The sequence below is a fragment of the Cydia strobilella genome, chromosome 6 (genome assembly GCF_947568885.1).
Source record: "Cydia strobilella chromosome 6, ilCydStro3.1, whole genome shotgun sequence".
NCBI classification, from domain to species: Eukaryota; Metazoa; Arthropoda; class Insecta; order Lepidoptera; family Tortricidae; genus Cydia; species Cydia strobilella.
This window is the reverse complement of record NC_086046.1, coordinates 8,285,622-8,312,145: the sequence shown is the minus strand read 5'-3', so window position 1 is coordinate 8,312,145 and position 26,524 is coordinate 8,285,622. Positions and strand designations below refer to the sequence as shown.

The window sequence follows — 26,524 nt, the reverse complement described above, 5'->3', positions numbered from 1 at the left end:
AATTGATCATTCCGCAGGTTCCGGTGACGAATCATCGAGAATTAGCTCTGTACGGGGAAAGTCAATCGGAGTGGAGTTCGTCGTGTTCGGAGGGCGAGGGCGAGGGTTTGTGCGGACAGCCCGAGAGCACCGGCTACACGACCGACGACCCCGCGCTCGAGAACGTCTCCATGCTGAACGAGGCCGGCCTCACCGACGCCGAGGCGGCGCTCAGCGACGTCAACTCCTGCTACTTCGACCGGGACGACGACGTCTCCTCCCGCGCCTCCTCCCGCCTGCTCGACTCCGAAGCCCTGGTCTCGCTGGAATCTCTCAGCGCCATCTACGACTCGGACGAGCCCGCTCACAGGTACCTGGCGAACATTCGCACCGTCAGCGAGTGCATCACTAGGAATTTTGGCCAGCCCACGCACGTCACCGACGGCGAGAGCGACGTGTGATCCCACGTTGGACATCATGTGGCTGAAATTCTAAAGCTTCGGGCTTATGCGAATCTTTCGTTTAGACTCTTATCCAGGAATCTCATTTGTAACTGAACTGTCATGACATCGTGCGGGAGATGTTTAGGGGCGAAAGTAAAGAATGCTATGCTCTCTATGTAAAAGTGCTAGTAAAAGTTATTGGAATACTCAAACTACTTTTGTGAATTGTTATATATCGATCGTTTTTGTCGAATTTGAAGTATTTGGATGTCGACTTCTAAATATTGCTGACGTGCCTGTTTTAAAATATGTACTGTATGTGTGTAAATTGTCAGTATATACCTAACTATTATATCGACTGTATTATATCGAGTAAGCGGCGAGAAGCCATGAGATGGCGTCGTTGGGGAGGATGCGATGATCTCTACAATTATAAGGTGCTCTGACTTAGAATAACGTACCTTACTATTATATGGTCTGTCTTGTGATACGTGGTTTAGGAATTTGACTTCGACCGACCAATCTGTGTAAGAGTCAGTGTTACGAGTATAGACTGCGGGCTGGCCCCTTAACTGTACATTGTAAGTTGTTTTTCAGTATCAGTCAGTTGGCGGAGGCTAGATCGACTTGTAAATGTGCTTTATATTTAAGGTAGTTATATTTTTTGCATTTTAATTTATAATTGTATTGTTACCATAGACTGGAAGAATTATTTTTTCTACAATCGTTGTATTGAAGGACGTAAATTTAGATAGACATCATGGATAGTGCCATTATACCAATCGCAATTGTCTTGACCTCTCGTTCATTTACTTCAGGGTGAGATATATTACCGCCAGTTACTGGCACCAAAACAACTGTATTTAAAAGCTTCGTCTGGTATGAATTTAAGGTGACAACATTGGCAATTGGCGATAATTGTTTTAATTCTCCGCCTTGACGCCAGGCGAATATTCAGAACCAAATTGAACCGTGGACGAGAGATATATTCTAGCCCGAAGGTCACGAAAATGATACTCCGAGAGAATAGGTACGCTTGACGCTGATGCTGCCGGCGCGGCGTTGGTTGCTATACATTTGTTTTTCATGTATGTTTGCCGATTAACGCTGCCTCACTGCGTCACTGTTGAACGTCGCTCAGATAATTAATTCGTGGCCAAGGGAAGCATAAAGGTAGCTTAAATAAAAGAACCGTGAGACTTGAAAGTACAACTTATACATAACACCACTAGCGAATATTTGTTGTAGAATATTCTCGTGGACACTTACCTTTTATTTAATTGTAACATATAAGTTTGTGTGTCAATTCGTGTAACGATTGTTATTGACTAGAGTAAACACTGTATAATCATCTGCAATATAAAACTATAATATATAATGAAAAATTTGTCTAAACGTTTGTTTTAGTCGCTTTTCTTGGCTAAGAATGTACTTAAACTATAACGGGCAAGTAACTGCAATATGTGGTGAATTCCGATTGAGGCGATCAGTCGTAGAACTAATATTATGGTGATTGTGGTTTTGTTTTTCTCTTCTCTTGCTTGTATCAAGCACTCGCCTCTTAGGCAGGAGACCTTCGTGTGTAATAAAATAAATAAATTAGAAATGGATTAAGTTTAGTAGTTGCCAGAGGTGAACTTTGAGGAATAGTGGACAAACAATCGATTTGTATATAGGAGCACTTGCATCCGGTGAGTCTTGGGAGTTGTTATACTTTGTAAATATTGTTAATCGTCTACATAATTATGAAGTGCTATTCCACTTTAAATTACGTAAGTGATATTTTTTGCTATTTATATCCTCAGTATTTTCATATAATTTTTTCTTTGTTATATACAGTGCCAAACTATTATTTTTTTGTATTTGCTTGTAATCAACGTTTTATTTATTACTTGAGTGCTTGACATATTTAAGGCGATATTTTGAAAACACATGATATCTACATACAAATTTGACGATGACGTTTAAATCCATAAATAGGTTTGAACTTTAGCATAACTCTTGTAAAAGTAGTAAAGTAACAAAAGCATAATCAATCCGTTTTAATATTTATCTAAAATATCCAAAAAATTGAGAGACAACTGATGAGAATTCAAGCTCATCAAATGCGAAAATATTTGAATAGAAATTTGTACTTAGGTTTCCAAGTCTTGTTTTATATAAGTACATAGTTAGTATTCAGATTAAAGCTATTTTCTCACCAATGATAGATAATTCATATTATAAATACCTACTAAATACCTGACTATTATCATATAAATACTGAATCATACTTCGTGCACGATTTTTATAAGTATCTGGTGTTGATCATATCCTACATATTTAGCTTTAATGTGAATAGATGACGGCGTAAGAAGATTTAAGTAACTAACATACGAGTAATAGCAAATTATGATGTGGTAACTTTTGTGATTATTTATTTGACGTTAAATTTTCGCCTTACGTAGAAAGTGTATTGTGTATTTGTTTCAATTCAATTAAGCAATATTAATTACTTGGAATTAAAGTGGTTTACATTACCGGTACTTTATTTTATTTCATGTTCCATCCATGTACTTTATGGTATGGGAGCCAATTATATGTTTAGGTACACTTTTGCACCTTATGCCATTGTAATAAGGGTGAAATTGATTGACATATTTGTACGGCTCGTTTATAATTTCTTTGGTCATAAATAAATAAGGTTGTCAAAGAACCATATTCGCTTACTAGTTGCATTTTTGAGGTTATATCAATGTTGCAGTGTTGGTATTCAGGTAGGATCGTAGAAAATAAAAATATGGTCACGTGGCAAATTTCAAGATATCGCCAGATGCTAATTTTGTGATGTGAGCTCATGAGTTACAAAAATCAATGTGCATTTGCGCTGCAATTCTTTGTCTCTAGTTTATGCGATAAGTGGAGCGTGCTCGGACGAATATCTAATGCCATTCAAAAGAAAAATATGGTAAAACTATGTTTAAGCATACAGTTACTGCGTTTCACCTTTTAGTTTTCTTCAAAATAGCGACGATAAACGCGCGTTGAATGTTCTTTATTTACAGCCAGTATTGCGTTTTTTATGCTGAAAAAACAATGGGATATTGATCCAATACAAAGATAAGTTGTCTGAAAAGCGTAGTGATACAACGCATAGGTTCGGTACGGCGGTATGTTATGTTTTCCGCATACTAATGCCCTTTACCTTGAACCATGAAACGCCATGAGAATATTATCGCGGATGTTTAAACTTACCTAGGTATGTCTCACTTAACACCACGTGGAGTTAACGGCTACCTGAATTTAAACACCATGAACGGTTGGCCAACGCACATTTTTAACCCATACATGATAAAACACGAAATGTTTGAACGGGTGATTTGGGGTGCGAGGTAAATGACCACGTGAGATTGAAATCATACTGTAGTATAAGCTAAACACAGTAAATAATATAAAAAAAAAAACATTTATAACCGTTAATTAAAAGAACGTCTTCATGTATATCTAAGGTTGGTATTCCAATTCCACCTGTCCAATCCAATATCTTGGTCCATTGTGCATTGCGTATCACTCTCACTAAGCAAAATGTGAGATACACATTGGACAGATGGAATACCACCCTAAGTATTAGATTATTTTTAAACTAGCGACCTGGGCTGGCTTCGCATGGGTAGTTCAACAAATTTACACAAAACCTTTACAAATTATACATACTTATAAACCAAAAATCACTATCTATTAAAAAAAACCGCATCAAAATCCGTTGCGTAGTTTTAAAGATCTAAGCATACATAGGGAAACAGCGTACAGCGACTTTGTTTTATACAATGTAGTGATTGATTAAACAAACCAATATCAAAATTGGGTAAATATACAGGGTGATCAATTCAAATGGGTCAGTAGGGAGAAGTCAGGCACTATGAGATATAGCGACATCTGTTGTTAGGAACCATGGCGCCGATTTTCGATTTAATAATAATGCCGTTTTTTTTAAAGCGTGGTTTTTAAGGACGTGCGACTTGCAATCTGGATGTCGCGGGTTTAAACCCCGGCCTCGTACTCGTAGTACCAATGAGTTTTTAGTGCCCACGTCAATTCTTGGGATCGATTGCCAAGCGGACCCCAAGCTCCCATGAGCCATGGCAAAATGCCGGGACAACGCAAGGAAGATGATGATGGCATTTAATTTTTTCAAATTTTTTATTTAAATTTCAGGATCAATTATACAAACAAATATTCACGCGATTACATAAAGAATATTGACCAGGTTCGATTCCCGGTTATACAATACAATACAATACTCTTTATTACACACCTCACATAGTTTACATTAAATGCACAGAAACATAAATAAACACAATTGGATAGAGGTAACAACATCAGGCGGTCTTATGCGCTTATGGGGCTTAGGCGGCTTATGTGCTTACGAGTATGAGACTTTAAAAAAAAGTTTGAATGTCATTATTATTAAAATTAATGGTTCCTAAGAACAGATTTCACGATCTCTCGTAGTTTCTGACCTCCCTACTGACCCATTTGGTGGTTTTGTTGATCACCCTAGTAGATGTGTTGTGCAGTATAGGTATATTTCACAGCATAATATGCAATTTGATACGTTAGGCCTATTGCAGTGATTCACATTCGACTATATTTATATGATACGCGTGTTGCATTGCATTGTTAAAAATGCAATGTGGATGCAGTCGGCGTACTGTTGTTACCTACTTTATAGGCAAGTACGTCCAATTAGCACATACTCTGCTAACTTTTATTAAATCAATGAAGCCAATGAAAATAGCAACTTTATTCATATGATACCTATGATGGTGATGATGGTGGTTTAGGTAGTGTATGTCTACTTATACAATCAGGGACCGAATACCAGTATATTTTTCATATAAATTAACCGGTATTCAATTCCGAAATTGAATACCGGTTAATTTATATGAATAAAAACTTTTATAAAAAAAAAGATAAACCGACTTCAAAAAGGATGAAATAAAATATGATCCTTTTTAGGGTTCCGTGTTTAAGTATATGCGTTACCAACTGATATGTTTGAAGTCGGTGCCAAGCCAAATTTTGAACCATATATTCATAGTGATTTTGGTGCAATTCGATAAAGGCTGCGGCCACGCTGCGGCTATATAATTATGTACGTTGGATTGCCTAACGCAGCGTACTACGTAGGCGAACAACACGCGAACGCTAAGCGGCGCGGCACGGCGCCGTAATTAATCCTTTGATACCTCTAGAAGTGTCCTACGTGGGCGATCTCTTTGCGAACGCGAACGCCTTGGGCCGGCCGCGCCGCGCCGTGTCGCTTCGCTTCGCGTTCGCGACTGTTCGCCTATGTAAGACGCAGCGTTACACGACGACAATAAACGAACTTTCTGTAGGTATTTAAGAACACACCTCAGAACAGAACACACGGTTGAACCTTCTTGGCGCAGTTCGTACCATGCTTGTCGGCACATTAGTGTAAATCTTAAATAAAGTGTAAATCTAATGCGTTTATTTGTCATCGTATTTTTTAAAGAGCATTTCTTACTAATTCTTGAACAGTCCATAGCACGCAAGTGTGGGATTGGGACTGAGTTATTTTCTGTCGCTTATCCAGAGGACTACATTTCAAAATATAAAACAATTCAAGGAACCTTCATGCCTAATTTCAGCTAAAGCCGTTCAGTTATTTAGCCATGAAAAGGTAACAAAGAGGCAGACAGAATTACTTTCACGTTTATAATATTTGTACAGTTGTAATGGGATTTATATACATAAAGCTCATTATTTTTGACTGGTATTGTTACTACTTGGCTTGGCACCGACTTCAAACATATCAGTTGGTAACGCATATACTTAAACACGGAACCCTAAAAAGGATCATATTTTATTTCATCCTTTTTGAAGTCGGTTTATCTTTTTTTTTATAAAAGTTTTTATTTTTCCATTTTTAGTTTTGACATTGTTAAGAGCGTGACGCATGAATGAAAAACATAATCATGTTAAACTCTAAATTCGTAAACTTTATTAAATAATCAGAATTTTCCCCGAGTCCGTCTGGGAAATCATTCCTGTCACTAAATCTATTCTCCGCCCCGCCACTGTCCCAATCCCTCAAACCCCCCGATCACTCAACCTCACAGCACATCAACCCCTGATCACTGAACCCCTCGACCCTAAACCACCAACCCCAGACCCCTTAACTCCTAACCCTAACCCACAATCCCTTAACTCCCAACCCCTCAGTCCCCGACCCATCAACTCACCTCCCCTCAACCCCCAAACCCCCCAAATACTAATACCCGCTACCTTCACCTCTCACACTTACCCCTCACTTCTCAGTCTCTTTGGTTGTTTCCAACACTACCTACATCAAAAATCATAATACACATACGAGGGAAGTTCCACATTTCGTCCGTAGTCTTCATCATCCGTAGCCTTACCACGAGATTGACATTGATATATTCGCTATCGTGTGCGTAACTTACTGTTTATGCATCTCGCTCGTACTGGAATATTAGTGTACAAAGTTACGAAGACGCTAGCGAATATTTAGTGTCACACTCGTGGTTAGGCTACAGTTGCACTACATCAAATTGGTGGGTTTTGGGAGGAAATGCTTGAGTTACTTTAGAAAACACCGAAATCACCATACACATGCCTTTAAAAATTGAGGAGTTCCCTCAATTCCTCACGGATTCCATCATCAGATCAAAACAAAAAATGTTACGAAAACACCTTGGATGTAACTTCTTTCAAACAGAAAAAGAATTACTCAAATCGGATCATGGGTGCCGGAGTAATCGCTGACATCATTATCATCAAAACAATCATCATCATCAGCTCCACTTCATCAAATTGGTGGTTTTAAAGAGAAAATGCTCGAGTTGCTTAAGAAAACACCCAAAACACCATACATGTGCCTTCAAAAATTGAGGAGTTCCCTCAATTCCTCATGGATCCCATCATCACAGGACAGGACAGGCCCAGGCAGCCCGTGCCGCCATTGACGCCCCTATTAGCGTAACTCTGAGAGAGGGCTGTCAAGATATGTGGATTAGTGCATCAAAAAATACAACCATCACGTCTAGTGTATTCAAAAAAGCCAATATGAGAATAACTGCCGGCGGCACCGGCCATGTAAACACAGAGGAGCAGCCAGCGGGCACGGATGACAGGAGCGTCGATAAAAAAATCTACGCAAGAGCCGCACTGACACCCAGTGTGGCGTATCTGTTATGGAAAGCGAAGAGCGAGTTGAAGCCTCTGTGCAAACATGTGTGGTGCAAGGACGGTCGTATTATGGTGCGGAAGGAAGACAATGCAAAGAAAATATATTACGTGCACTCACTGAAAGACATACAAAATATTAAATCGTCGATGGACCGCGCTCCCGAAGGCTGATTGCAACAATAATACAAATATACCTGTGTTTAGTCATATATAGTGTTTTTTAATACAAAATACAGATATAAATGGAAAGTGGAGTATGTGAAAAGAGCTTTAATAAGTGGAGCGACTTCACTTGCGACATAACCTCAAATCATAACAAACTATTATTGCTACATGTCAACATTAGATCTCTTATAAAAAACTTTGCCATTTTAGAATACAGTGTGAAGACAAGCCCAGTAACGATTCACTTAATTGTAGTGACAGAGGCCAACGTGAGCGACCAGACTAAAAACCTATTTCATCTAGAAAACTACACGATGAACACGGCGTTACGAAAAGATAGAAAAGGTGGCGGCATTATAGTGTATTCCCATAAAAGTGTAACATTTATGCAGAGTGACACGAACACAGCGTCGTTCGAATGTTTAAGTGGTGAAGTGATTTTGCCGTGCGGCTATATAACGTATATATGTGCCATTTATCGTCCGCCTAGTTCTAACGTGAGTGACTTTGTTGGTGAGTTAGCCAGACTATTAACTGCAGATCCAATGAACTGTAATTTATTATTATGCGGGGACATAAACATAGACATTAGCGTATCTAATCATATGTCAAACTACTACCAAGATACTTTAGCAGATAGAGGCCTCCAATGTTGCATCTCGCAGTACACAAGGATTGAATCCACTCTAAGAGGTACTTCCAAGTCGTGCATAGACCACATTTACTTTAGAGACATCTCAAATAATAATAGGCGGTCCCAACCCCACCATGTCAGTGCTGCGGTAGTGCGTGATGCAATAGCGGACCACTTCATTACTGGCTTCTCCCTGACTAGTCAAATAGTAAAAACAAACACAGTATGTAGTAAATTAGACAATAAAATGGTACAGCAAGAGTTAATCAAAATAAATTGGGAGCCAGCTCTGAAAATGAAGGACCCAAATTGTATATACAACTGCATAAGTAACAATTTTGAAAATATATATGACAAGTGCACTATCCAAAAAACCACCAATAGCAAACCCAGGGAAAACTGTCTCTGGATAAATGACAAACTCTTAGAAATGTCACGTGTAAAAAATAAGTTACTACAAATTCATCTAAAAGACCCCAGTAATAAACAAAATGAGTTGTTGTATAAAAAATATAGGAATAAAACAAATAAGCTCATGAATAAAGCTAAAAATAACTATACTAAAAGGGAAATCTGTGTTAATTTTAGAAACCCTAAAAAGCTATGGCAAATTATAAATAGTCTGACAGGAAGAATTCTGAAAGCCGTTGATGATGTACTGCTGAAGTCATTCAAAATGAAAGCCGCTGCCCTGTGTAACAAGTTCTCTAAAGACTTTGAAAATAATGTTAAAAATATACTAAACTTGTGTGATATTCCATTGCTCAACCAAAATACCTATCAAAACACCCCAAACCTGACACTGAAAATTAGAAAACTAAGTGAAAAAGGTATGTATAAAATTGTTAATAACTTAAATGAAAAAAAGAGTGCAGGCTATGACAGAATTAGGGCTAGAGATGTAAAGTACATAAGCAAGGAAATATCACCTGTCCTTACCCATCTTGCTAACCAATGTATTAGTAATTCAGTATATCCGGACAAATTAAAGATAGGATTAATTAGGCCAATACATAAAAAAGGGAGCTATACTGACACAGACAATTATAGGCCTATTACTATATTGCCAGTAATTGACAAAATTCTAGAAAAACACCTAGGTAAAACATTAAATGATTTCCTGTCGGGCAATGGAATATTACATGAAAAACAATTCGGTTTCCAAAAGGGGAAAAACACTACCCAATTACTAGCACAATTTACTGATGAGATTAACATGCACCTTAATGAGAAAAAACATGTCCTAGCGGTAATGATTGACTTCAGCAAAGCATTTGATACCTTAAATCTTAATAAATTATATAATAAGTTACAACAAAGCGGTATACAGGGGCCGGCTCTGAACTTGATAAAGAACTATCACACAAATAGATACAATACGGTCAGCATTGCAGGAGAGCAAAGTGAGCTGCTGCAGTCTTACCAAGGCACAGCACAAGGCTCTGTGCTCGGGCCAACCGAATACTTAGTTTATGTCAACGATATGTGCAACATATTCAGAGAGGCCTCCGTATACCAATTTGCAGATGATACTTGTCTAATAACAGCTGATACTGATATCTCAGAGGCACAACGCAGGTTGCAGCGCGAATTTGATATGTTATGCAAATGGTCCCACGATGCAGGATTAACTATCAATTACCAAAAAACTAAAATATTGCATATAAGGTCACCTTACATCAAAACCAACATAATACCCAAGATTACAGCACACAAACACCCTTGTTTGCATGGGTCAGGTTCGAGCTGCGACTGTGAGCCCCTGGACTTAGTAGAACAGCATAAATACCTTGGACTTATAATAGATAATAAATTTAATTGGAGTCCGCACATTGACCATGTATGTAAGAGACTAAGAGCTGTACTCAGTAACCTGACAATACTTAAAAACAAAATGCCATATAATACACTCCGTCTAATATACATGGCCATGGCTGACTCGGTGATAAACTATGGAATATCTAGCTATGGCAGAACCCACAAAAGTCACCTACAGCGAATATATAGTTTACAGTTAAGAATCTTAAAATCCATTGTACCACTAAAAATCAAATATAAACATAAACATAATTATGATAACTTATTCCAACATTGTAGAATAATGAATGTGTATGATAAAGTGAAACTAGCGATAGTATTAGAATATAGACATAAATTGGAAAGTCTGAATAGGTATGACAGGCCAACTAACCTTAGAGTACTGTTAAATAAAAAATATTTCAATATACCAAGTAGCAACAACTATTATGGGCAAAGAGTCTGGTCGAGTTATTTGCCACACATCTTAAATAGTCTTCCTAGAGATATAATAGATAATTTAGAAGAGGGTAAGCCCCATAAAATTAAAATCATGATAAAAAAGCACTGCCTGAATATTTAAGTTAACCTCATAATTGTTAAATATAGCATATTATACCATAGACCATACTTAGCATACAATCTATTAGAATGTAGATTAGGCTAAGTCTGTAAATAGTCTTTGTAATCTTTCTTGAAATAAACAGTTTAAATTTTTTTTTAAATTTTTTTTTTTTTTATCAGAACAGCACCAGATTAATATGGGACCACCTTGGAGGTAGTTCCTTTCAAACAAAAAAAAGAATTGTTCAAGTCGGACCACGGGTGTCGGAGTAATCGCTGAACATCCTACATTAAAAAATCATCATCACTATCATCAAAACAATCATCATCATCAGGTCCACTTCATCAAATTGGTCGTTTTCGAGAGAAAATGCTCAAGTTGCTTATGAAAACACCCAAATCACCATACATGTGCCTTTAAAAATTGAGGAGTTCCCTTAATTCCTCAGGGATCCCATCATCAGATCAGAACCAGATTAATATGGGACCAACTTGGAAGTAGCTCCCTTCGAACAAAAAAATAATTACTCAAATCGGACCACGGGTCTCGGAGTAATCGGTGAACATACATAAAATAAAAAAATAAAAAAAATAGCCACAACCGAATACAGAACCTCCTCCTTCTATGAAATTGAAGTCGGTTAAAAATATACCGGCCGGGTTAATATTCTATGAGAAATAAGTAAATAAATAAGTATTATCTGAAATTCGTAGTAGGTAAAACTAGGTAGGTAGGTACTTATGTAGTTATTCGCGACTGAAAGGTAGCTAGGTCAGAGCTATAAGATGTAAATAGGTGTTCACTGCCGTTCAGCTGTTTGAGATACCTGCAAGGCGGTTGGCATGGTGATATTGATTAACATTTTGGACCTTGTGGAGTAAACAAAGATAATAATATATTTGCTTAGAAATTGTGGATGAATATTTATCACAACTTTTTACATCGAGTTTATGCTTCTGTTCCACCAGCAATCAAACTTTAGCTCGAAAGCTAGCGCATGTGTGGGAGTTGGTAGAGTACATTCCAACCCTCACACACGACAGTTGTACGATGTGACTGTAAGTCCTCCGAGAAACACCGGTCGGGACAACGCACTGGCAGAGGCCTGACATGGTTTTCTGCGAGTCATGAGTCAGTGCTGTCGTAATCAGGTACACTTTCATTCAAAATAATGAGAAATAATCGGTATGTGAGTAAAATAATATGAGTGGATGACGCGGCACGCGGTGGTCACCACCACACGCGCACAGCTGCCTGTCTGACGCCGCCGCTCATTGGCTGCGGGAACCGGTCGCGCCCTCCCCGCCGCCGCGCACCCCTCCAGCGCCCGTCACAACTTACAAACGAAACGAATTCTTATTCATATCCCTTGCTACAACCGTTGCTGCCGTTGACAGAGCACTCTACGCCCGTATTTCGCGTAATCTTATCGAAATGTGCCCAATGTTGAATGTAATTTGTGTATTCGATCAGTGAATTTTAAATATTCATACAAGTCAGCCGAATTAAGTGTATTGTCTGCGTTCTAGCTCTGCGCTATGAAAACGAACAGACAAGCCAGTGTTTTTGTACTTTTTGTGTCGGTGGTCGAAGAGCGGCTTCGGTGCAGGGTTACCTTTACCATGTGCGTCAGGTAGTGTTTTGCTCGTATTAGTTTGTCCACAAACTAATAATGTTGGCGCGTAGATACAGTGGCGAGCACTGAGTGAGTGAGTGGTGTTTTGGTGATTCATAGTGCGTTGTGAGGATATGAAGGTGACGGTGTGCTTTGGGGCTGTGCGGGTGCTGGTGCCTTGCGGCGCCGGCGACCTGCTGGTCCGGGACCTGGTGCGGGAAGCCACTCATCGCTTCAAGAAAGCCACGGGACAGGTCAGTAGCGCTATTACTGCTTACGACATACAAGTCTCACAACTCGTCGATCTGGTTCATTTTTTGTACCGCGGACGTGTTTTCGCGCGTTTTCCCTCCTTTTGTATTGGTCCGCGTACGATCCGAATTGGCCGTGACGCGAAACGACACAGTAAACAATGCGGGTAGAATGAAAGTTCGAACGTAACGCATTTCCAAATACCTATGCAATAGTGCACGTGAAGTAGGAATTCTTAGATGTACATATATTATGAAATACATATGTTTGTAAGTAATGGAACTTCGAAGTAAGTACCTATATATTATATCACTCAGGACCTCACATGATGTGCATTAAAATATATAACAAAATTCCACAAGCAATAAAATCAATAGAAAATCCCAAATCATTTGAAACCACCTTAAATAAATACTTATTAGATAAAAGTTATTACTCTCTGCAGGAGTTTTTCGATGATACTATTGATACTATGCGAAAAAAGTAGAATATTAGTTTTTTTTTGCAATGTAATTAATAAGATTAATTGTATAAGTATGTATAAAATAAATTGTTGTGCCCTTACAGGGCCTGTATTCTTGTGATTTGTCTATGAGCAATAAATATGTTTGAGTTTGAATATGTAATATATAAAGCTCGGCATTTAAACACCTACGTACTTTATTTTACATAAATACCGCATATACATATCTCTAATGACGTGCATACCTGCATTCCAGTTATGTTTTGCTCTCATCTAGACCATTGTTTTTGCTTAGCTTAATGATCGTTTGGCTATGGAATGCTCGGTCGTGCCACAAGAACCACTTTCGCGACAATGCAAGTATCTATTCGGAATTATGACTACTCAGAAACGAGAAGGCGATGCGGTCAAACTAGATCGCTGACAAGACTACGGTCCATATAGCTGGGGAGCCGGCGATGCTAAATGTGTAGTTACTCGAGCGTCGTAGACCTATTGGAATCGAAAGATTAGGTAATAGGAAGACAAAAAGGTTATGTAAAGTTTTCTTTTCCAGCAAGCAGGAAAGCGTCTACAGATGTTTTTAAATTTCGGGGGGTCGGTGGAGGGTTAAAAAAATCGTTAAATAGATTATAGATTTGATCGTTTTGGTCCAAGTTAATGCTATAATTTTTCTATAACTTAATCTGATAATTATTTGTACGCATTTCCTTAATCTGACGATCACAAGTTTGACGCCCGATTTTTTCACATTGTAACCGTCAGATTAAGGAAATGCGTACAAATAATTGTCAGATTTAGGAATAGCACAGTTATAGCATTAATTTAGACTAAAATGACTAACTACTACTAACCAACGGCTCAACATAGACGGCAAAAAGTGCAACTCCACGGAGTCCACGGGGTAGCAAGATATCACTCTCATCTTAATCTGGCGCGCTTGAGTAACTACAAAAATCCCCTCTTGGACTCCCCAACCAATAGATACTCAGACAAGTAAGAAGACATTCACGGGTACCTACCTAGACTACTTTAATTGCATAATAATGGCTACAGATGACACACATTTGGGTCGGTATTAAGTTATTATATTATAATTTACGCATTACGTAAAATTCGTACAAGTCTCGCCTAACTTATAATTTATTGTACGAATTTTACGTAATGCGCGAATATGGTATCTTTACTAATTTCAAACCTACTCAAATTCATTACTTCAATATTGTGAAACTGTCGTAAAAAATCCGGCTCGAAGGACCAAACCTTTTGACCGGATTTTCAGCTTTACTATTAACACACATTTACCGTTAATTGCAGGAAATATACGCAAATGAACATACCACGTCCTGATAATGTTGCCAAAGATAGTGAAACTATTTCCTCTTCTCATATTTTCCGACAAATTTATATAAGGAATATTCATCCTTGCCATAAATAAGCTTGTGCAAGTTCCATCGGAACTATTCATGCGTGTAGCCGATTTAATAAACACTTCAAATGAAAGTCTTTATAGTTTATATTATAGCATACTTGCGTAAGGTATATAAATTATAAATAATATTGAATTATATGTTCACTACGCAAGTGCAACTACGCAAGTAGGTAAACCAAACCAACACGTCTAATACTGTGTTAGCTTATCCCTAAGGTAACGGCTTCTTATTATAATTTTACGCTTAGTTCTCTTTAAATTACAGAACAATCTCGCTAATCTGTCTCTAATGCAGACACAAGAGAGCGGGTTTAGTGGAAAATTCGGATTACTGGTAGTTAGCAAATCTATATTTTTTTTAATTTTTTATAGGTACCTATGTTTTTAATTATGCTTTAAGAAATGGGACCTCTAAAAACGTTCGTCAAACAAATAAGCTAGGTACAAGGTATACCTTAATCACTGCCGTGTCTCTGCCTTATATAATTGGTTTCCTCCATTATCATAATGTTTAACATCTTCATCAAACAATAACTGAGCATTTGTGAGCGTTACGTTTACGTACGTGAGACCTTTATCTTCCATCATTAGCAATAGACATTCACTTGCAGCGCACCTGCCTTTACCGCCACTGGCGTTGCAAAGAAATATGCGATCGTAGGAAGCCCCGAGCCCCGACCTTGCGATATACCTTTGCAGTATCTACGGCAAAGGTATATCGCAAGGTCGAGTGGGTACTAACTAACGTTTGCATGTTAAGTTTGTGTACGAACTAGTATGTACGTAACGAAGCTACTTAAGAGTTCAATATTTTCTCATGTTCGGGAGGCATGTAGGTACTAACCTGTAATGTATAAATAACCTGGTCCTGGGTTCCTTAACAATTGGAATGCTTATCTTAGAGCATTGGCATGGCCTACTAGCTAGCATGGCGGTTATAATGGGGGTTTTACAACTGCTAGATCATGCTTACCAGTTTTATAGCAAATAAAGCTCGCCAGGCTCGCAGGCTCATCAGTCGTATGCTTGTAATTTGAACCTAATTGCTCAAGCTCTAACAGATCAATGTTAACAAAAGTCACGCAACATCTAGTTTCATAATACGGATACCACATCTACCTACTAACCTGTCGTAATTTTAAAATGATCGCGAATGCCAAATTGCGTTAAGGTCCACCTATATACAAGTAGGCACCAGTTTCCACTAACACGGTTTTAAACGGAAAAAAATAATTGCAGCGGTCGACCAATTTCGAATAGGAGTAATTATTTTCATACATAATGCATGAATTATATACAATACATCCTTGCGCAAGTATGTACATAGTTAGAATACTTTAGTTTTGGCAAACGTATAGCATTTGCCCCTTTCTGCATGATCGGTTGCACCGTTGCACAAGCGATTTGTTTATTTCAAAAAGAACACAAGTCTCGCAGACACCTGTAGAGATTTGCGACGTTTTTGAAATTACAGGGCTGAGGTCGACCCGCGACCTAACGAGCCCACTGCCGGTCCACTGGCGAAACAATGTGATAAAATCGACACGGTTCTTAGTAACTTAGCTTAGGAATGTTAGAGTAGATGCGTGGTGCAGTTTACCGGATCAAAGCTGGATTACGCGCCGGAATGTGAAATTTAGAGACAGGAACTTACTTGAGAAACAAAACAAGAGGTTACGATTATTCTGAAAACAACGTGTTTTCAGGTTTTATATTTAAAGTCACGTACTCTCAAAAGTTTTGTCATGTTTTCAGTATGGTAAAAAAACCAAAATAAAAAGGTAGACAAAACAATGGCGGGTCTTGGGGCAAGCCCTGCAGGTATAATATTATATGTGCGGCGCCTTCCTCGGCTATTGTACCGGCACGCGGGACCGGTTCTCAGAAATATGACAGACATCAAAAACTCCCAACACGTTTCATTTCGGATAATCCATCACAGAGGAATATAATTTGATCTCGTGTCTAGCTTCAAGTTTTACGAGCACTGAGTGGCAATTCTTCGAGAAAAACTATAAAATTGAACACATAACAATAGGACCCTTGTGTGATTCGGACGGATTCCTTAACAGCTTTTATACTGATTCCATAAAACCATAATACATTATTTTAATGGTCACTCATAACAATAGTCCTAGAAACAATAACATAAACTTCTATAACTTATATCCTTAATTTTAATTTCAAGTTAAAATGTTCAAGTTCGAATATTATTAATAAATATCTGAATCTGAAAGAAACTAAATGATCCATATTAAATCCCGAGCATTCAGTGTCCTACAATAAATCTCAACAAGTGATCAGAAAAAAATCTCCGGCCTTCCCAAGCACCATATGTCGAGTTTCCTGTCAGGTCATCAAGTGGATGGATGGCAGGTCTTTGGCCGAACGAAACTCTCGATTTTTTCTTAACCGTAGGCTGGGCTGATAAAAAACACTATATTTATTAATAGCATTCAGTAAAATAGCCTCTACGGCTATCGTAATAAAATGTAACTTGTCGGTAATTATTTTGCTTTTCGAGTCGGCCGCGGTGTACGTTGATAATGGCTTCCACATGTTGCCGTTGTCGGTATATTTTTATTTAAGCGAATTTAAATAACTTAAGGCGAGACTGAAGCGATTCCAGATTTGTATATTAAAGAAAAATACAGTTAAGTGCCTTTTTAAGATCTTTATAAAGTGTTATTATGCAGCCAAATACAGACCTACACGATGAGTTTGAACGTGGTTTGAATTGAACCGGATCGTTTACACCGCGCTAAGGTCACTGTACGATAATTAAAGAGGTGGAGGCCATCGATTATTCCATAGGTAAGTTAACTTATCAAGTAGGTTACGAAACATGTAGTCAGCTCTGCGATCTGATCTCTACACATGTAAATATGCATGTAGAGATTAGATCGCAGAGGTGACTATATGTTATACATATGTTACATACACATATGTATAACATGTAGTCAGCTCTGCGACATTTTTAACATCGTGAAGTTCGTAAGAACCAACTTCAACTTGTTTCCTCTTAGGGCGGGTAACCTAAGATGTTTACTAGAAACAGGAACAGAGGGACGCTCGAAACTACCAGCTTCAGACTGACCAAATCTGCCAAAACGACCTATGCTATGGGCCCAAAAATATATAATTCTATCCCTGAAAATATAACTGTGATATCACATGATAATGTATTTTATATTAAATTGAAGAAATGGCTTATTGACAACGCCTTTTATGACTTACAAGAATTATTGGAAATGTAGAATATCGTATAATATGATAGTATTTATTTTTGTAATTACATTTTTGAACATGTGTAAATAATTTTACTTTTACTGTTTCGATGTTGAAATAAATTAAAATTTTAATTGTTATTCCACTAATTGTAATTGTATTTTGACGTGTAATGTATGTGTATATTATTAATAAATATGAATATGTAAATAGAAGTTTGTGCTTTGTAGGGCCAGAGGGTGTTAGTAACTCTGTAGCTGTACATAATGTAGGTACAACATACATTTCATTACACATAAATAGAATAGTTACATGTTTACCGTAAGTTCTAGCCGCGGCTAGATAATTTGACCAAAGCCAAATTAGAGCCAATTTTAGGTCAATCAACCTTAAAGTCCATAATCTTTCATGTTATTAAATATTTGACGTTTTTCGCGTACATAAAGTAGAATCTAATAATATGTAGTTTGTGTTGTCTATGTATTCGTATTATTCAGCTGAGTTTTAGCAATTCATAAGATTTCCACCATACTACTTATCTTCTAGGGTCTACGATACCGATACCTATTTTTGAAGTAAATAATCGACGATACCGATGCCGATAGCTTAGTTTAATAAAGAATTATGTACTTTATATTATATGCATAAAACTTATATTTAATAGACACTCGATTTTATAATGTGAAAAGCTGAAAAAAAAAAATGCAAAATGAAAGCAAAAATAAATCGAAATCAGTAATTAAAGTTCACTTTAGGACCTTCAGGTACATTTTGTTAAGGAAACAAAGTTTATTTAAATTACAAGCAGATAATCTGTTGCGCAAATCATTTTGTATTTGCGTTTTTCTAACTGTGATATCGGGTGTATTTAAATCGGCGAGGCCGATATATCGGTATCGTTACATCGCTACTTGTTTCCTTTGCATCGGAGTTGGTCGGCCTCGTTAGGATTGGAAGCACAACGGACTCGCCGTTTACGTCTCGTTCGCTTGACCCACAGGAGTCACAGGACATGCCGCCGCACAAAAACTGATCGTCGTTACAGTAGCAGATGTTGCTCTAATTAGTATACGATAAATGTCAAGCCTTGTTTAGATGTATCTCATCTTCTTTGCGTTTTACTTCTTTAAATTTAACATCAGTAAGTTCTGTATGTTGGTAAATTATTACTTTAGAATTTAGGCGAACTAAAAATTTCAAGAGAAAATATAACAGTTGGACTTTGGAAAGAGATTTAGTCAAACTTTAGTCCACAACTTACAAGGTGCAAATTCTAGTTCCAGTAAAATATGTATAAGTATTTTTCGAATTATGTTGAGTATATAATACATGCAGAAAGAGCATTAGAGTATCTAAGCTCTAAAATAAGTGTAACGAGTACAAATCATAAAGGCTCGTCAAGAATCAACGTTAGAAACTGGAGTATTTATAGTTACCTGATTTTACGGCACTCATTTATCTTTCTGACCCTCACTTTTAGGGTTCCGTACCCCAAGGGTAAAAATGGGACCCTATTACTAAGACTCCGCTGTCCGGCTGTCCGTCTGCCTGTCTGTCACCAGGCTGTATCTCATGAACCGTGATAGCTATAGACAGTTGAAATTTTCACAGATGATGTATTTCTGTCGCCGCTATAACAACAAATACTAAAAGTACGGAACCCTCGGTGCGCAAGTCCGACTCGCACTTGGCTGGTTTTTTTAGATTAAGTAGGTACTTATTTCAATCAAAAAATTTCGCACAATCCAAGATTACCTCTAGGTGCATTATGCCGAAATAGGTACACTTTTTACGGCCAAAAATAAGTCATAAGTATACTGGTTCCTTATCACTGACAAGAACAGGATCAACCTTTTAATCAAAAAATAATAGACAGTCGTTTAAATACTTACACATATTTTTGGTAGGTAACACAATTGTATCATAGTTACAAGTGACAAATAGTGGGCGTACCATACATGGTCCTCGGCACTGAGTCATGCACACGTGCAGTGCAGTGTCGTGTCAAGTCCAGTAATGCGACACGACAAAGACACCGCACTCGCATTCCTTATCACTGCCACCAGATCCTTCAGCACATCGTTTTGTGTGTAACATTAGACTGGCAGACTTGGTGGCATTCCGAGGGACTAGATTAGGAAGTGCCATCTCAAAAATAGGCATCTCTCATTAGGCACATACGTGTGCTTAGGGGTTCGAACGTTTAACGGTTACTGGACTGGGACATGGGATAGTATTTAATATATACATACAAATAATGGTTTCGATTCGATCCTGCTCACTTGTAAAGCGAGGTTTAGACTAGCAAGAACTTGCAAGCAATTTACGTTACATTGCCGACTGACTACTAAGGGAAACTGTATTCAAAAGTTTGATCAGATACCGCAATGTAACGTAAATTGCATGCAAGTTCTTGCTAATCAGTTTTTTATTTGCTAAAACATGGTACCAGAGGTGTTTTTTTATACCACGTCGGTGGCAATCAAGCATACGGCCCGCCTGATGGTAAGCAGTTACCGTAGCCAATGGACGCCTGCAACACCGGGGATATTACACGCGCGTTGCCGACCCTTTAAAAACCTGTACACTCCTTTTTTGAAGAACCCCATACTGTAGCCCCTCGGGAAAACCTCGGCAGGGAGCTCATTCCACAGCCGAAGCGTACGCGGGAGGAAATTCCTCTTAAACCGCACAGTACGCGACCATTTAGGTGCTAGGGTGTGAGGATGAACACCCTGCCGATGGCGAGCGGTGCGGTGATAGAAAGCGGCCGTTGGCAACATGTCAAACAATTCTTCTGAGCACAGCCCATTGTACAAGCGGTAGAACACGCATAAGGAGGCGAAGTCTCTCCTTAGACTTAAAGGTTCGCTTGTGAGTTTGGGATCGTCAACGATTCGTACAGCGCGCCTTTGGACTGAGTCGAAGGGTCCAAGCTGGCATCCAGGTGCTCCTGCCCAAAGGTGACAGCAGTACTCCATATGGGGTCTGACTTGCGATTTATATAGCAGCAGTCTTTGCCCCGGAGTAAAGTATCGCCGTGCTTTATTGAGCACACCGAGTTTTTTGGATGCCAGATCAGCCTTCCCTTCCAGGTGGCTACGGAATTGGACGTCACTGGAGATGTCGAAGGACACCGAGGATCCCAATGCTCCCTGACATGGTTAGGGCTGTGCCTTCGAACTGTGGGACCACAGTAAAGGTAAGGTAATGCATATTTGAAAATAGAACTACATGTTTGGTAACAAAAACATGCAAATAATAATGTCATGTGTATCGCATGCATAAATACACCTAGGTACCTAAATGTTATTGTAACTTCCTAGCTTCCTACCTAAATGTATCTACCGATAACATCGGGTCGCATTTTGAACATGTATAAAAAAAAAAAACTTTTTGTGGAACGAAAATCCTTGATCTTGCATTATACATATTACCTGTCTGTCTTAATTCTTTAAAGTAATAGTTCACAAAGATAATTATATAAGTATATAGCGTAAATACACCTATCTTAATTTTGTCACACGTGACGGTAATTTAATAGTCTGATGTGACGTTAGACCGAGCAAAGCAGTCGTTAATATCATTGGTGCTACTTATAATGATTCAAGCAGTATGAGTAATTCACAAACCAATGTTAAGGAAAACTAACTTCGATTATGCCTACTACAATTTATTATTCACATCGCAGAGCAGAGACACGAAGCTCATGTTTCTATTGTTTTACTTAGTCGTGTCGTAAGCAGACTGCAACTTTTGGTCGAGTCGACAAAAATCGGTAATAGGTCTACGGAGGCGATCACGACATGAATTATAATATAAGAACATATTGCTTACACATATGTTTACCGATTTATCATCAACTTTCCTGAAAGTGAGCATTTGATTCGCATAATAAACAACAAAAATAAAAGGAAAAATTTGTAAAATTATTGCATGCGTTCTAAATCGATCAAATTGTAATGATTTAATTATGCGGCTCTTTTCAACTTAGATCGCATATCTGTTAGGTACAGAGCTATCTGACCGATAGCGTATGTAGATAGAAGGTAAATAGGTAATATAAAAAGATGTTAATGTTAAATCCCTTGTTAGATTTACTGCGATAGTACTCAGAGCAATGTCAATAGTGGCAACTTTATTTAATTTCAATTTCAATTTATTTAAAACAAAATGCAATTTTACAGTACTAGCCTAAGTCATTACATTTCTATATCTAGGTTCGATTATAAATAATAATAATAATAAAATAAGATAAACAATAATAATAAATTTATGGACTGAGTACATAAAGATCATGTCAAAGATACATTAAATCATTCAATAATTAGGTCAGTGACTCGCATATTTTTAATAAAACAATGGTACCTAACGTTCACTCTGTATGTAAACGTAACCGACTAGGCTTATAAATAGTAGAATAGGGCGACACTGCCGACACTATTAAGTAAAAAACATGCCAAGGTGCATCGCGATAGATTGCCTGTTCTGGAAGTACCTATACCTGATGAAATCCAGACAGGTAATTAGGTAAATAGATTTGGTAGAAGGATCCGATTAGCCCTCACAGGCGTTACTTATCTCAAAATCTTTACAAATTTTTAAGCTAATCATACTTAACTACCGCTTTATATCTTCCATGTGACCACAAGGAATCAACAGATTCATATCTCAAATTCTCAGACACGTAAAAAAGAAGCAGCAACAATGGGCAATAAAATGAACAAATATCAACAAAAGTCCACTATTGTTCTTTGAGTGGTTTCCTAAATTTAACATAGAAACACGGTTTTGTCCGGAACCGCTTCAGTTCTCAAGGCCAATTTGTTACGTCTGTTATGTTTGAGTGCTCCTCGCTCTTGTCTTGTATGCTTAATGAATTTAGGAACTCCATGACATGACCTTATTGTGCCGCGGCATGCATTAGCCCTATAATTTTAAATTGCGATATTTTAAAGTTGATGAACTAGATGAGTTCAGATATGATTTTAACACAATGGACACTCAGCAAACTAATGGCTGTTTGTATGTATACCTGTCTTTCTCAGGTAGTGGGAATAAGGTTTCCAAGGCACGCCCTTCGCTGTCGTTAGCGGCCATTTCACACGGATTTCTTTAGGAAGTTTTTTGGGTTTCGAAGCGTGATTGTTACAAAAAGTTATCTTTTTTAACCCCGCTACCAACCCGTCCTCGTCTAATGGAGATTACATCGGGATTCATTAAAATATTTAGAAAAATAGGATAGGGTAATAATTTGATTCGTTTGTAGGTAAATTCTGACAAATTTTTAACATTTGCCGTGTACAGATCTTGAATACTGTTATTAAAGTATATAAAGTATGTAAGTACACTAACTAGTACATCAGTAAGCTGCAGAGAAAACTAACCCCGCATGCAAACATGTTTCTATGTAAGGGAGGTCAGTTATCTCTGCAGCTTACTGCACATAGGTACTTGAAAATATTCACGTGTCTGTGTTGTATTTTTTTTATCGAAGTTAATAGAGACTGACTGAAGACTGAAGTTCAGAGAAGTATTATTTTAGAAGTTTACCTCGTTCGTTGCTGAAATTAATAAACTAAAACGCTTACATCGTTTGAAAGAACATTCGGTCAAATAAACCAGGCTTTAAATACAATTGGCTTTCATGAATCATTGTTATAACCGTGATTAAGTCCACCGCACTTGGTAGACGTCCTCATACGATGATAAATCCCAGAGCTGTCTATCATGTTGTGGCGTAGGCGCAGGCGTGGCGAAGATTCAAGGCCCAGATATGCGCGTGGGCATCCAGAGTCCAATTATGAACAACTGACGGTAATCTCTACTTAACCAACTTTATTGCAGTAGGGTAGGGCTGCTGATTAGCACAACGGGACCTTTAGGATATCCTGTAAATTTTTACAAAATAAATATATATTTTGCTCTGGTCTTAAGGACTCTGGTTCGTCTTGAAATTGTAAAAACGGATTCAGTTCATTTTTGAGGCAGGCAGGTAAATAAATATTATAAGAATATCATCGGGTAAGAAAAAATGCACATATCGAGTAAAGAAGTTTCACAGTGTGATCAATAAGGGCTTGTGCGTTGTTATATATTCAAACACATAGAAAATATGTAAGTATGAAATAATTATGTAATCAGGTATTTTTGCCAATGTAAAGGCGGATTGCCTTTACACACAAAAAAAAGACCTTAATCGGATTTGAACCCAAGACCAACATTTAGTCTCATTTGTCTATAATATGTAATACGATAGGTATTAATTAACACTACCTACACATTACCTACTCGTGTGTGATAAAACTAGAAGCCGTATTAATTTTATCGGACATTTTACGATTTACAGCAAAGCAATGAATAATTTACATAGCCATGATAAGACCGGATTAAACTTGGCATGTAAAATTAATTTTAGTTTCTTATATTAATCTCCATCTATGTATTTCGTAAATCGTAATCTTAATCCTTCGAAATATTTAATTCCTATTTTTTGTAATTTAATTTCGTATTAATTAACTTACGCACGTTTTAATTACTAATTACTTTAACCAGTGCTACTGCCGTCGAATCATTTTATGCGATTTAACCGTTAACTGCGCTTTCTAAATAAAACACTTCTATAACTGACTTGAAATGTGCCTACCTTACCTACATATAGGTACCTGTAAAATATTGCTCTCGAAATTAATCTAGCAACGATAGTGTAAGTAATTATTTGTTTCAATTATTACCGATTATTTAAGTTCAGTAGAGTTGTTTGGATCCTATTATGAGCGCTTTTTAAGGTTATTGTAAAACCAACTAAAGACAAAAATCTGCGGTTACTTCAGTGCCATATCATCATAAATTTCAAATTACTTTGACATTAATTATGATAATGCCACACTTTGTCGTTGCATATGCCATGCAGCTTGGTCCGATTCAAGTTTCAAAATGTCTTTAAGGCCGGGCCGTTCCATCGGTTTGCCGCTATCACTGTCACATTTCGCAAGAAAGAACGGGAAAGACCATGCGCGCCAGCGCCAAGTGTAATTTTTGATCGAATTTTGTCGATTTTTATTTATTTTAAAAACGTTGCCTTACATTATCAAAATTCGAAAGCGGTAGATTGTTTTTTCTTCTTTTTTTTGTTTATAGTGTCACATAATAAATAACAGAGTAAAGTTGGATTAAAAGTCCTAGGTTACTTTGGGAATTAATTGTATCGAGCGTAGTGTCATAATTCGTGTATCGGAAGCTTATAAATTAAAGATAATATAATCAAGAACTACATATATTTTTTCCACATCTACGAATATCAAATTAAGTCTCTTAGAAAAATATGATCATATAAGGAGATTTTTAGCCTTCTGGCTCAGGGAACCGCCTTAAGTTTACTCAAAAATTTCAAGGGGCCACTGGCACCTGTTTTCTTAATATTATTTATGAAAATACTGGTGTAAATTGGCAGCCGCATTTATGATCCAGGAACAAAGCGTGGTCGGCAGCGTTTCAAAACAATGTGAAACAGTACTGGCGCACACTCCCATTGTTCGGGGTCCTGCGCCGCGACCGTCGGGGTCTACACCTACTGCGTAGCCTCGTACGTGCCGGCTCCAGCCTTGACAGTCCTAAAACTACTTTAGACGAGTACCACGCGGATCAAATAAAAGATGGCGAATTTTGGCGACCTGTCTGGCCTAGTGATGGGTAGTGAAGCTGTAAAGCCGATGGTCCTGGGTTTAAATCCTGGTAAGGGCATTTATTCAGTGATATTTGTTCCTGAGCCATGGGTGTTTTCTATGTATTTAAGTATTTATATATTTATATATATATCGTTGTCTAAACCCACAACACAAGCTTTATTGAGCTTATTTACCGTGGGTCGTGGGACTTAGTCAATTTGTGTAATAATATCCTATAATATGTATTTATTGAAAGTTTCAATTGGAGTTAAAAATAGGCTGTACGAGATGATGATAAAAATACTAAAGCTTAGAAATAAACTAAGTGAAAAATTCACTGTCTCGGGCGAGAGTCGAACCCGCGACTGAACCAATAGCCCATCGCCCTGCCAACTGAGCTAGCGAGACTTCACCCGAGGACAGCGAATATTTCCACCATATGCGCCTTAGGGCGGCTCCTAGCTTAGTTATTCCAGCTTTATGGCATCGTTTGCAGACATTTCTGCTTAATATAAAAATAACTTATTAAAATAATATAGCTAAGCAATTAAATAAATATTTACTATTATTTAAGAACAAGTTTGGGAACAAATCAAATTATGTTTATTAAATATTTTGATTTGTGATTTTTAGGTAGTCACACTATTATATAAAACACACGCACACACACACATGTATCTATTAAAGTTTTTATTATTATTTTTTTATTATTTAAGTCCGCATTAATATTTTAATATGTACGTGTACAATCTTATAGGTAGACAGGTATCTACTACGAGTATACTTATTTCCAATAACGTAGGTACTCATAATTTCAAAACTAACACGGGAATTAATCGCGTACTAACTTACGTTTATGTATGGCCTGACGTTTCGAACGTGACGTCAAGATCAAGTGCGGGTAGTTCGCAAAACCCGCGCGGCAAGAAGATGTTGACACAATTTCTCGCCAGTCTGCCTGTGACCACGAACGTAACGTCACGTTCGAAACGTCAGGCCATAAATAAACGTAAGTTTGTAGTCCCGTGTTAGTTTTAAAATTATGAGTGAAAATCGTGTTAGTTTAAAT

The 26,524-nt window shown here is 37.7% G+C and overlaps 2 protein-coding genes across 6 annotated transcripts in view; both read left to right on the top strand.

Moving 5' to 3' along the window:
- The window catches only part of LOC134742352 (Ca(2+)/calmodulin-responsive adenylate cyclase-like), a 132,471-nt gene extending 129,530 nt beyond the window's left edge, over nt 1-2,941 (top strand). For all 5 annotated transcript variants that reach the window (XM_063675412.1, XM_063675411.1, XM_063675410.1 and 2 more), the window contains one exon: nt 18-2,941. In XM_063675412.1, the coding sequence (XP_063531482.1) occupies nt 18-440 (423 nt within the window). In that variant the 3' untranslated portion in view covers nt 441-2,941. The remainder of the gene's footprint in view (nt 1-17) is intronic.
- Nucleotides 2,942-12,153: 9,212 nt separating this feature from the next.
- Nucleotides 12,154-26,524, top strand: part of LOC134742329 (uncharacterized) — a 67,701-nt gene continuing 53,330 nt past the window's right edge. The window contains exon 1 of the mRNA XM_063675378.1: nt 12,154-12,667. Within this exon, the coding sequence (XP_063531448.1) occupies nt 12,548-12,667 (120 nt within the window). The 5' untranslated portion in view covers nt 12,154-12,547. The remainder of the gene's footprint in view (nt 12,668-26,524) is intronic.